General features: G+C 51.8%; 1 protein-coding gene across 1 annotated transcript; it reads left to right on the top strand.

Moving 5' to 3' along the window:
- Positions 1-5849: 5849 nt before the first annotated feature.
- Positions 5850-8430, top strand: CLPSL2 (colipase like 2). Its single transcript, XM_053671433.1, has 3 exons — positions 5850-5983; positions 6943-7065; positions 8236-8430. Exons 1-3 carry the CDS (start codon positions 5900-5902, stop codon positions 8329-8331), a joined length of 303 nt encoding a protein of 100 aa, XP_053527408.1. The 5' UTR covers positions 5850-5899; the 3' UTR covers positions 8332-8430.
- The last annotated feature ends 4030 nt before the right edge of the window (positions 8431-12460 follow it).

The following is a 12460-nucleotide window of genomic DNA, read 5'->3' as shown; positions in this document are numbered from 1 at the left end:
GTCTCATGTATGGCACGTCCTGGGGGCTGGAGAAACTGCAAAAGCTGCAGGAGGTGGAGGCACTTGGCTTATATTATGCCCTAGGGGGCAGTGCCAGGACAATCGACTAGCCACTGGGAGTTGCTGGCCACTACAGAAACTGGGCACCAGCAAGGCTGTTTGTCTTGCTGGAGCCTACCAATAAGTGCACTACAATCATGAAACGAAAACCTTTTCTTCTTGCAATATCCCTCCGGCTCCCTCTCTTTCAGCAATTCAGAACATCAATAAGCATTTGTTATCTTTCACAGGAATTCAGGAACATCTTGGCTGGGTGGTTCTGATTCAGTCCAGCTGTGGCTACAGTCGAGTCTTCGGCCACAGCTGCATCATCTGAAGTCTTGACTGGGGCTGGTGGAGCCATTTCTAAGATGACTCACTTGTGTGCCTGGCAAGTCGGCGCTGGCTGTCGGCAGGAGGCCTTGGTTTCTCTACATATCGGTGTCTCCACAAGGATGTCTGACAGTCCTCATGACTTAGCAGCCGGTTTCCCCTAGGGCAAATCATCCAAGAGAGATCAGGGCAAAAGCTGCAATGCCTTTCCTGACCCAACTTCAGAAACCATACATTATTCCTCCACCACATTCTATTCATTAGAAGTGATTCTCCAGAGACGAGAGGAGAGAGAAGGAAGTGTGTCCATGGTGGTAAACCAGTTGAACTTGACCGAAAGGGAAACCAATCAGGGTTTCCCTCTGACGGAATTCAGGTAGGGGCTGGGGTGCTGGTAGACAGTATCGGGCCACCCAGGCTGCCAATCTCTGATCTGATTTCCTGAAGAAGCTGCGTGAGAGTCAGGCCATGCAAGTCGCACCACATGGGTTCCAGCGGGACCCTAAACCACACACATGTACGCATGCACACACACACATGGCATAGACTGCTAGGCTATGGCCCATGTCTGAATTTTGTCTGGGCACATGGCTGCCTAGAATAGACACTACATTTCCCAGCTTTTCTCGCAGCTAGGAATGGCCACGTAACCAGAGCTGGGCAATGGAATGGAAGAGCCCTCAAGGGGAGGAGTCAGGACCCTCTTTTCCCCATCCTCCATTCTCGTGCCTGAAATACAAACAGGGTAAGAAATCTTGGACCGTGCTCATGAAGACAATACCTGTAAATGCCAGAGCAACAAAATTAGAGCGCCCTGGACTGCTGAGGCCGTGGAGCTGCCATAGAGATGTGACTGTGTATACTTAGGATGTTACATGGAAGGGAAATAAACTATCTTACATCAAGTCATTTACTCTGTGGTTTCTGTTACTATAGCTAACTCTATCTGTAGATCCTATAGCATTGTCTTAGTAAATGAGATTCCACCATTAGTGGTTTATTTGTTTTATACTTTACTTATCATACAAGTAGTATTTATTGAGCTTTGAGTGCTCTTGTTATGTCTTCTTCAGTAAGAGCTGGTAGATTAGCACAGAACTAGGTACCAGGAAGGGGAAGGAATCTGGTCCATCAAAGGACTCAGAAAGGGGAGGTAAATTCACCTATAAGCCCACCCTTCCTGGAAACATCTCTTGCTTTGGTTTCCACAAATGGCATTATCATCTTCTGTTGAAGAAGCAACAGCTTTTAGGAAGGGAGGCTGTGATAACCATAGAAGTCTAGAAGGGGTTGAGGAAGTTCAAGTTACCAGTGACTGAAAGAGGATGCGTTTCCGTATCAGCATTTCCTGGTCCACGGGCATCTGGTCAGTGAGGCTGATGAAGGCACAGGGCAGCGGGGACATTCTCCCTGGGGTTTTGTTAGGAACAAAGGAGTGGGTGAGTGAAAGCTCGCCTTCCAGAGAGTGTGCAGGGCAGTCTGCGGTGCAGTGCGGCTGATGAGGGAGAAGGTGCTCAGGCGTGGGACTTCCCCAGCAAATTCCCACAGGAAGGAAAAAAGCGCTGACCAGTGGAAATGCAATTAAAAAGAAAAAAACCTGACATGTCAAATATACAAGAAAGAGAAACATTGCGATAAGAAGCATGGGTTGCCATTCAAAGAGACCTTTAGCTCTAAAAACTGAAAAGCTTTCAGACAGGAGCTAGAAAGCTCCCTTCACCCCATCCAGGTAACTCATGCTACTTCCAGACATTCGTCCCTGTGGTGGCTGCTGTGGTGGCTCGTTCAGCTTCTGTTCCACCTCCCCCGGGGGAGCCGTCCTGAACAGCTGGGTGGGAAAGCTGAACACTAGGCCATGGTACGGAGGGTTCCAGACGTGGTTTAGATAGTGCTGGTCACAGGTGCTGCCTAAGACCTGACCTGAATGGAGTTGGGGTGCGGAGGCATTTGTGTGGGAGGCAGTCTTTTTTGGGGCAAGGGCCGACATAATAGATGCCGGCAATAATTTTTGATGGCAGCTTTCTGACCCTGAGATTGCAGCTGAGGTGTAGTCCGGGAGCCAACAGTCACAGGGACTCCACTGTCCCGATGGCAGCAGAGGCGGTAGCTTCCCCAGCAGCTCAGTTCTGCAGTGATTTGGGGGTTTCATTTTTGGAGGCTCAGTGTGATTCCCACTCCTTCAGCCCTTCCAGTGACTTTGTAAGTCCCCAGTTACCCGGATTGCATCCCTTTCTGCTTCAAATAGGTTCAGTGGGGCCTACTATCCCCAACTGAACCCCGATGACAAAGTGCCTGACATGGAGTGGGTATCATTAAGGGCTCATTGAATGAGTGGGTGGGCACTGGAGACTGCCAAGATGTCCACAGTGACTCGGGCAGTCAGAACAGTTGGGCTCGCGCTGACCGGTGTGGCTCGGTCCGTTGGGTGTCGTCCCACAAAGTGAAAGGTCACCAGTTCGATTCCTGGTCAGGGCACATGCCTGGGTTTTGGGTTTGGTCCCTGGTCGAGGAGTGTAAAGAGAAACAACTGATCGATGCTTCTCTTCCTCATTCTCCACTATCTAAAAAATAAATAAATAAATAAATCTTTTTTAAAAAGGATGTAATTTCCAAATAAAAAATCATTCTTTAAGTTAAATACATTTACCTTTGACCCAAACCCCCCACATTACCCTTATTTTTTCATTTTGCCGTAGACCAGTGAGAGCACTGTCACGGGAAGCACCAGGGAGATGCAGGAGAGAGAGAAAGACACTACAGTGTCTGGGCAGGGAAGGCGAGTAGACAGGGAATGAGGACGGGAGGAGGCAGAGGTCTACCAGTGAGGGGCTCTCTGCCCTGAACCGCCCCATTCTCCTCATACAAGACTAGCATGGCCAGATCTGGGCCAAACCCAGAGGTCAGGTGGTTCAGTCACACCTGCACTAGCCCTGGAGACCCTGGTGATCTGGTTCCCACCTCCTCCCCCCAGTGCAGAGCGTCCTGGGCTCATGCTCGTGTCCAGTGCACTTGGGAGACAGGCCACTGGGAGACAGGCCACTGGTCTGGCTCCTCCTCCTCCAAGGAGGAGCCACTTGAGGAAGGCCCTTCCTTCCTTCTCTGGCCCCCAGTTTCCTCATCTTACAGTGAAGATTCTGAACCAGTCTCGAGGAAAACTGCAGCTGTCAAAAATAATGTCTTAAAGCCATGCACGAAGTATTCTGCATAGAATTTCAAGGGCTCCACCACCCCATTGGGGCCTTCAATGAACTTTCCAGAAGTCCCTGGACCCCATATCAAGGGCCCCAACCTGCCAATTGGGACACAGCTGCTGGCCTTTACCTCCAAATCTTCCCCTTTACTGAGCGTCAACAATACTTGCCAATCACCTAACACTCACAGTGGCGGGGCCAACCACTCCCTTCAGGGAAGGTGTAACTGTGCACAGGCGTTAGCCCCCGGGGCTCCTCGCAGGTTCACAGCAGAGCTGCAAGACACAATGAACTTCACGGGTGACTAACTAGCTGACCAAAGCAGCAGGGCCCCCCACTGGAGCAACTTTCAGTCCGTGACCACGGCGGGGAGAGGACACAGGGCCGACAGGAGTCCCTTTACTGGGAACGAGGCCATCTGGCTGCCCGAGGCAGTGTGCGGGAGCGGGAAGAAGGTAGCCTCGGCAGCCAGAATGCCCTGGGGTTGGTATTGGCACTTCGACACAACTGTGCCGCTGGGGCATGTTATCCTACCTTGACCCTTTGGATTCTTCATCTACGACATGGAGATATAGGTGACGCAGCAGAAATGATAGGAAATACTGAATATTCCCAGATTCCCTTAATGTCCCAGCCTCCCTTGCAGAAGTGTGAGGTCACATGACTAGTTTCAGCCAATGGAGTGGCAGCGTCCTGTGCCACGCCTGGCTGAGGCGTGTAAGTGACTGTGTGCTTCCTCCGTCTCGCTCTTCCATCTTCCACAAGACCCCAGAGGCCAGTGTTGCAGGTGGTGTGGCTGCAAGGTGGATGACAGGTCTCCTCTCCTGTGCGAGGCGCTACATGAGTGGCAAATAAAGCATTGTTGTGCCAAGCCACTGAAACTTCAGGAGTTCTCAGTCGTGAAAGCTAGGGTTAATCAAGATAATGAACACAAAACCTTTTGAGGCCTGGCCGGTATGGCTTGGTGGTTGGAGTGTTGTCCTGCAACTGAAGGGTTGTGGGTTCGATTCCTGGTCAGGACATGTCTGGGTTGTGGGTTCATCCCTGGTCTGGACCCTTACGACCCCTGGTATGGGCGGCACAGATCCCCCATCTGGGTGCGTACAGAGGCAACTGATGAGCGGTTCACTCACATGGATGTTTCTCTATCTCCCTTCTCCTCTCTCTCTCTAAAAAAAAAAAAAAAAACAAATGAAAATGTCCTCAGGTGAGGATAAAAAAATAGCACAACAACAAAAAACAACCAAACAAACAAAACACAGCCTTCTTAGTACAGCGGGGGCTGTTTTCTTAGAGAAAAGACCTGAGCCCCCATATGAGTTTGCTCAGCTGCCATAACCAAATACCAGAGACCAGGTGACTTAAATGACAGACACTTACTTCTCACAGTTCTGGAGAAGTCCAAGATCAGGGTGTCAGCCGGGTTGGGTTTTGCTGAGAGCTTCCTGGCTTGCACACAGCTGCCTTCTCCCTGTGTCCTCACAAGGCAGAGAGAGAGAGAGAGAGAGAGAGAGGCAACGCCTCCCAAAGGCCCATCACTCGTGGATTTGCCAGGACACAATTTACTTGATAGCAACCCCATCCACGCATGGCCCTCAGATCTTTCCTTAAGAGCACATTTCTAAGTGCAGAAGCAGGCAAAGGGTGCGGTGGGGGTTTCATCCAGGAGGAACCGTGGAAAAGGCCTGCCCCCCCCCCCACTGATTGACTGCTGCGGGTGCTCTCCCTTCACCCTCCGCTTCTTTCTGAGTTGTCCTCTCTCCTCCCCTCCATCGCGACCCCACACTTCACAGCTACATCCTTAGACAAGCAATCCACTCACTGGGACCGGAAGAGGCATCTTGTCTTACCTTCTAATTCCTACAGATGACAAGACTGGTCCTGGAAAGGGCTCGAGAGGCACCGGAGGTCGGGCTGGTTTCTCCGAACAGCGAGGGGTGGGGGGCCAATTTGGTGCCGTCTCCAGGCGGGCAGTCGAAATATCAAGAAGGAAGCTATTTCCATTTCAGTGTGTAAGTTTTGCATAACTTTTCAAAATAAAGTTTTATTTTACAGCTTTATGTTTTTGTTTGGAAGTATTGTATATTATGTGTAGAGTCCTCTGGGGTCCCTTAAATCTATAAAATCCGACCTGTCCAAGGCTTGAATCAAGGTCTCAGGGGGGCGCCTTGTTCCACCCCTCCCCGAGCGCTACAAAGGGCTTCCGCCCAGTTTCCCCTCCCTGTTGGGCAACCTGTGACCATTAACCTTCTTAATCCCCACCTCCAGCCACAGGTCAGGGAAGGAGATTTGTCCCGAGCCCTGTGCCGCCCACCACACCGCTGCAGCCCAAGGCCATGGCCACAGCCTTCGCACTCTTTGCCGGGGTCCTGCTCCCCTGCTGGGGTGCCTTCCCGCAGTTTAAAAGGGAGGTGACGAAGGTGAGTCAAAGAGCATTTGGAACCTTGCACTGTATGGAGGGCGGTGGCCGAGGCGTGGCAGTCTAGCCGGAAGGCGCCTGTTGGGTCTGGAGAGAGAACTGGCGGCGGGCTGGGAACCACCGCAGCCTGGGGATTTGTTTCTGGGCTGGAAGCCTGATGGTTCCCAACAGATGTCAAAGCCCTGCTTCACCTCCGTGGTGGCTCTGCAGGTAAAAGAAAGTGGCCGTACGTAGGACCAGCACTGTTTCCCTCCGTCCCCCACCGAGTGCCCGCCCACTAGAGAGTCTCAGCCCTGCGCCCCCAATCACACCTTATCTACCTGCTATAGTTCCTCCCCTCTCCCGCCACTTCTAGGCACAATGATTCTTTCTTCTCTTTTCCAACTTTCTTCCCCCACCCCCACCCCCGCCCCGCCAGACTTTCTGCCCACACGCCTATTAAAAGTGAGATCTGGGAGAATTGGCTCCCCTAGCACAGGCCACCCTTCGGGACCCACAGAAATGAGGGGCCCCTGGGAAAGGAGAAGCAGAGGGAAAACACCAGATCCCCACTGGTTTTCTCCCCCGTCCCTCTGGGTGCCGCTGGAGGAGGGGGGAGGGGCACATGCAGGGGGGGGTGGGACTTGGGGCTGGACACCTCAGGCTTTTTTTTTTTTTTTTTAAGATTTCATTTCTTTATCTTGAGAGCGGAAGGGAAGGAGAGAAGGAGAGAAATGTCAATGTATGGTTGCCTCTCCTGCGTCCCCTGCTGGGAACTGGCCTACAACCCAGGCATGTGCCCTGACTGGGAATTGAACCGAAATTTTTTGGTTCACAGGCGCATGCTCGATCAATCCACTTACCTACGCCAGCCAGGGCAGGCTTTTCTTCTTGGCCCCCTGTGACCTTGGCAATGCCAAGAACCGCCCTCCACCCTCCCACACCGCCAGAAAGCTGGTGACTCAAAGGTTGTCCCCACAGATGAACGGGGCTTGGTGCTCCCACCACTCTGAGTGCTCCAGTGATTGCTGCCTCATGAACTTGGACTACGGTGGCACCTTCTGTGCCCCCAAGGCCAGAAGGACCATGGTGTGCTTGCCTCAGGTGAGGCTCTGGGCTGGGGCAACCCCTTCTGGCAAGTGGGGTGGAAAAAGTTAAAAAAAAAAAACAAACAACCATATGGCTGCACCTGCTTTTCCACCCTCTGCTTGGGGTGCCCTTCCCCCTTCTCCACCTGGCAAACGCCTACTCATCCTGTAATGCCAGACACTTCCTCTGACAAACCCTCTCTCCTTGGAATTCCCACACCCTTGGCCCCACCCTCAGCAGAGCATGGGTCTCCCTGATTGGCCGTGCCTTCTGTCTGTGTTCCACTGCTTGGAGCTCTTCATGGGCAGGGTTGCAGCATATTCATCTTTGAACCTCCTACCCCTCAGCTTAGTGCCTGCAGCATGTAGCAGGTGCTCAACAAATGTTTGTTGAATGACTGAATGAATGAATGTCTCTACATTAACAGTACTGAGCCAAGGTAGGTGGGAAAAGACCTCCACAGCAATTCCCCCTCCCTACCACAAGGACCTCACTTCTGGAGAGGAACAAGGCACTGGGGCGGCAGGACCACAGCTGTGGAGTTGGACCTGAGTGTAAATTCTGGCTTTTCCACCCCCTGTCTGTGTGGCCTCAGGCTGGTCACTTCTGTTCTCTGGGCCTTAGTCTCCTCATCTGTAAAATGGGGCCCAGGTGCCTACCCCACAGGTTGTTGGGAGGAACATGTGATCCTGGCAACACCGGCAGTGCTCAGCCGAGCGTGCTTTTATTGGCTGGCGGAAATGCAGGGAGCAGAATGTTCCTGCTCGGTCTTCTGTCCTCTGAACCTGGGCCCACACCTTTGCAAGGAGGACGTGCTCGGCTCCCATGTCCAGTCTGGGGAGCTGCCAGTGCCCTTAGAAGCCAGCCAGGCCCCCGTCCTGGCCTGACTCTCCAGAAAAGTGGCAGGAGGGTCTTTTCACTGTGGGAACTTGATCTAATTTATTTCATTTAATCTCATAATAACCCGAGGAGGTGGGTTCCTGTTATTTCCCACTTGACAGATGAGAAACAGACAGAGAGGCTCATCAGCTCACCTAGAGCCGTGCAGTTGTAAGCTGTAGGGCTGACAGAGCCTGGGTTTGCCTCTCCATCACTTGTGCTCTTGCTCCTGCTGCCCCAGAAGGTTAAACCCCCTTCCTCCCCTTCACCTTGGTGACCCCCGACTCTCATGCTCACTTCCCACAGACCAAGGGAGCCACCAACATCATATGTCCCTGCCAGCTGGGCCTGGCTTGCGTATCCAAGGACCTGAACTGTCCCCGCCGGTGCCATTTGATTTAGAGGAGGATGTGGGCTCTTCACCGCCATCCTCCCTGGGGCCAGGGGCCTGGGGAGTCCCCACCTTGTTCAAAATCCAGCTCCTGAAACATTAAAGTCACTCTCCGGCTCTGGCCTCTGTCTGCATTTCCTGGGGAAAAGAACCTGGTACAGACTGTTTCATTGGTGCGAGTGGGATGGAGGGGCAATGGTGGGTGAAGGGGAGTCTGGAGGCGTGAAAAAGCTTCCCGTGGGGTTTGGCCCTGTCTGCAGGCATAGTGGCCTCAGGCCAGTACCGCAGGAAGGGAATGGGGTAGGGGTGTGGGTGACAGGAGGCTGGGTCCAGGAAGGGCCACCTCTTGGGATGCAGGGCTGTGCGGGAGGGGCAGGGCTGAGGAACATGCCCCGGGTGTATATGTTGAGGTGCCCATGGACTGGTTTGGGGTAGGAGGGACTGAGTGGGAGTATGTGGATATTTTGCTAGGGGGCAAAGGGTGGAGGTCATAGGGAGAGCTTTTTGAGAATGTGTGTGAAGTGTAAGTGCAGAAATGAAGTACAAGTGCCTGTGGTTGGAAAAGGGCCTGGTGCATTGAATCCCTGCTCCCTCTGATATTTCATTTTGTGGATAAAGAAACTGAGGCTCAGCGAGCTACATGTACAAGACCGCATCACGGGGGTATCAGTGAGGACTCTTTCTTCTGCAAGTATTAAAAAAAAAGGCGAGGGTACTTGACTCGAAGTTCCAACAAACCAGCAGCAGCATTTGCTGCAACTCCGTCTTCAGCTTCATGATGTTTCCACTGGCCAAAAACATGCTGAGTCATCTCCCAGTTTGAAGCGTTCAGCAAATAATGACAAGGTGGGTCCACTGGGAATGGACAGCTCATTTCCATGACAAATGTGGTAGCGCTGTATCGGGCTGGCGGAGCCTTTCCATGCTGCTGCACGCACGCGCACAGCAGCCCCCACTGGGATGGAATGGGGCCGGGCCCTGCTGGCAGAGCACCCAGAGGAATGGGGAGATCAGTGACCTTCCCGGCTGGTGTCATAATGAATTGTCTTAAAACCAACTCGTAACTGATCCCAAGTGAAAGCATTGTGTACCCATTAAAACGTGGCATGATTGAAGAAATAGAGTCCATTTGAAACCTTAAAAAAAAAACCCAAATTGGTCCAAATGATGAGGAAATTCATTGGTGGTCAGAACTAGACATCCAGAGGCAGGGCAGGCCTTGTGACTAAGTGCAGGCCTGGTGGCCTGTTGCTGCAAAAGCCAATGCTTGAGAGGCAGGTGCGGATGTAAAGTGGTTTATTTCCAGGTTCTGGCAACCTGGAAGATGGGGGACTCACGTCTCAAAGCCCATCTCCCCCTCTCAGTGCAGGCAGAGGTTTTTATAAGGAGGGAGAGGGGAACAGAACAAAGAGATCGAGGGAGGAGGGTGCAAAGGTCTCTACGTGAAGACAAGCACAGTCCATTCTGATAAGGCTGGTGACTGCCCGGTGCATCATCCTGGTTTAGTCATCCCGTCTCCATGCTGAAGGCCAGCAAATCTCCTGGAGCTGGGATGCCTGGAAGTCAGAGTTTATATCTTTTGAAGTTAGTTCCTAGGATTCTTATACAAACAATCTACATATTAGCCAGAATTAGCACTTACAGAAACAATGTCCAAAGAATGGGGGGACAGGTTACAACTTCCCACTATTACAATTTTCTACTGTTACAGCCTTGGATCTGGCTGAATCCAGCAGCTTCATGGCCCTCAGGCCGGATTCCTTCCCAATGGCCACTAAGTTCCAGATGTCAGCTAATAAAAACAGTTGGGGTTTACTGAGAATCTAATATGCCCCAGACGTAGTGCAAAGTGCTTTCTAATCCATATTAACTCATTGTTACAACGAGGTGATAGTAGGCACTATAATTGTCCTTATTTTACAAATGGGGAGTTAAGGCTCAATAACCCTTCTCAAGGGCTCACAGTAACGTCTGGGACTGGGATTCGGACCCAGGCTGTCTCGCTCTGGAGGGCATGCACTTAACCAGAGACCCGCCTCACGTATGTGTATGTGTATCCTGCCTTCCAGAGAAAAGAAACGTCTCTGTCCCAGGATTCTTAGCAAACATCCTAAGATTGATTGCAGTCAAAATGACTAAGTTTGCAAACTCACCCCCGAATCAGTCATTGTGGTGGAATTTACTGATTGGCTCAACCTGGGTCGTGCATAGGGGTGGAGTGAGCATCTTGGGATGAAAGTAGAAGGGCTTTGGGGCCCTAAAGAGGCTCCTTCGAGGGCAGAGTCATACGAGGGGGGACCTCTGCCCTGGGACGTTCTTCTCCTCACATGGTTGAAAATGGCTCATCTCAGCATATCTGCTCGTTCCACATTCCGTTAGAAAGAAGAGGGTAGAAAGATAGCAAGTGCTCGACCTTCCTCAAAGGGCATGACCGAGAGCAGCTGAATCATTTTCACCTGGGAAAAGCTTGGTCACATGACTGCAGATAGCTGCAAGGGAGGCTGGAAACATAGTTTTATCTGGGTATTCGTGTGCCCAGCTAAAACTTGGGGCCCTATTATTAAAGGACAAAGGGAGACTCTATAGTGGGAACAACTTACAGCCACAAAAGCCCCAAGCCTTTTGTTATTATTTTAATAAAGCAAGAGAAGCTTGGATGGCATGACCTAGAGCTAATGGTGTACTGCTAAGCAGCTCTCTCTCTCTTTTTTAAAGATTTTGTTTATTTATCTGTAGAGGGGAAGGGAAGGAGAGAGGGAGAGAAATATCAATGATGGTTGCCTCTCATGAGTCCCCTTCTGGGAACTGGCCTGCAACCCAGGCATGTGCCCTGACTGGGAATCGAACCACGATCATGTGGTTCGCAGGCTCAATCCACCGAGCTACACCAGCCAGGGCAAGCAGCTCTCTTTTTTTAAAAAAATCCTCACCTAAGGATATGTTCAATGGTTTTAGAGAGAAAGGAACGTTGATGTGAGGGAGAAACATCCATCACTGCCTGCTGCATCTCCCTGACCGGGGTTAGAACCTGGAACCTAGCCTGCAACCTTTTGGCGTATGGGAGGATGCTCTGGCAACCAAGGCACCTGGCCAGGGCAGGCAGCTCTCTCTCGAGCTGCACTTCTCCTGGGCTGTACACGCTGGCTTAACCACAGCATCGGGACCACATCCCCCGCAACTTCCCAGCAAGCCTTGTGGTAAAGCCCAGCTGAGTCTTTGTTGGAAACATGGTGGCATTGTTGACAGCCTCAAGAGAGCAGCTAACCACATCCACATCCACGGTCAAGTTGAGGCTTTCTTTTCTGTAGGAGGCGAACATGGCGAAAGACTAAAGATTTAGAAAAAAAGAACAAGATTTCTTTCATAGAGTGATATTTCTCCCCACCCCAAATGTTGACATGGTGCCACCCTTAGGCTTAATGATGAACTCTGTGGCGGGCGTGACTCCTCCCCTCCGAGTCCCTGGACTAGGGAAGCACCCCGAATCCAGACTTGAGAAGTGGGAGGGAGACAAAGTAGGGAAAAGACAGAAGCACACTCACTCCTCCCAGCCTGGCGGGTCTGGAAGCAGGTGTGCCGATCATTTGCCTGTTTGTCCTCCTCCTGCTCTGCTCTTTATCCCTGGGAACACATTTCCTAGTCTCCTTCCTTCTTCCTCTGGTTTCTAGGACTGGCTGAAGATAGAAGGGGAGATGGGCTACCTTCTTCTTCTTTTTCTTATCCTCACCCAAGGACACTCTCAATTGCTGTCAGAGAGAGGGGAAGGGAAGCAGAGAAACATCGATGTCAGAGAGAAACATTGATCGGTTGCCTCTCCCATTGGATCAGTTGCTCTGACCGGAGACCAAGCCTGCAACCTAGGCTTGTGCCCTGAGCGTTTACAGGATGATGCTCCAACCAACGGAGTCACACTGGCCAGGGCGTGGGTCTCCTGCTTTAGGTGATGTCACCAACTGTCCCCTGGTCTCCGTTAGGATAGCCCCTCCCCAGCAGCCCCAGGGGCCCCAATCACGCAGCCTCATCACACACTTCTCCGGCCACAGGGGCATTGGTGTCTTCCTGCCACTTCTGTCTCCCTGCTGCCTTGACATCCTGGTTGGTTTCCCAGCCAGGATGGTTTCCTTCCATCACCCCTGTGAC

The sequence above is a fragment of the Artibeus jamaicensis genome, unplaced genomic scaffold (assembly GCF_021234435.1).
Source record: "Artibeus jamaicensis isolate MK-2021 breed Jamaican fruit bat unplaced genomic scaffold, CSHL_Jam_final contig_1803, whole genome shotgun sequence".
Taxonomy (NCBI): domain Eukaryota; kingdom Metazoa; phylum Chordata; class Mammalia; order Chiroptera; family Phyllostomidae; genus Artibeus; species Artibeus jamaicensis.
The sequence above is the reverse complement of the archived record's forward strand: the minus strand, read 5'-3'. Positions and strand labels throughout refer to the sequence as shown.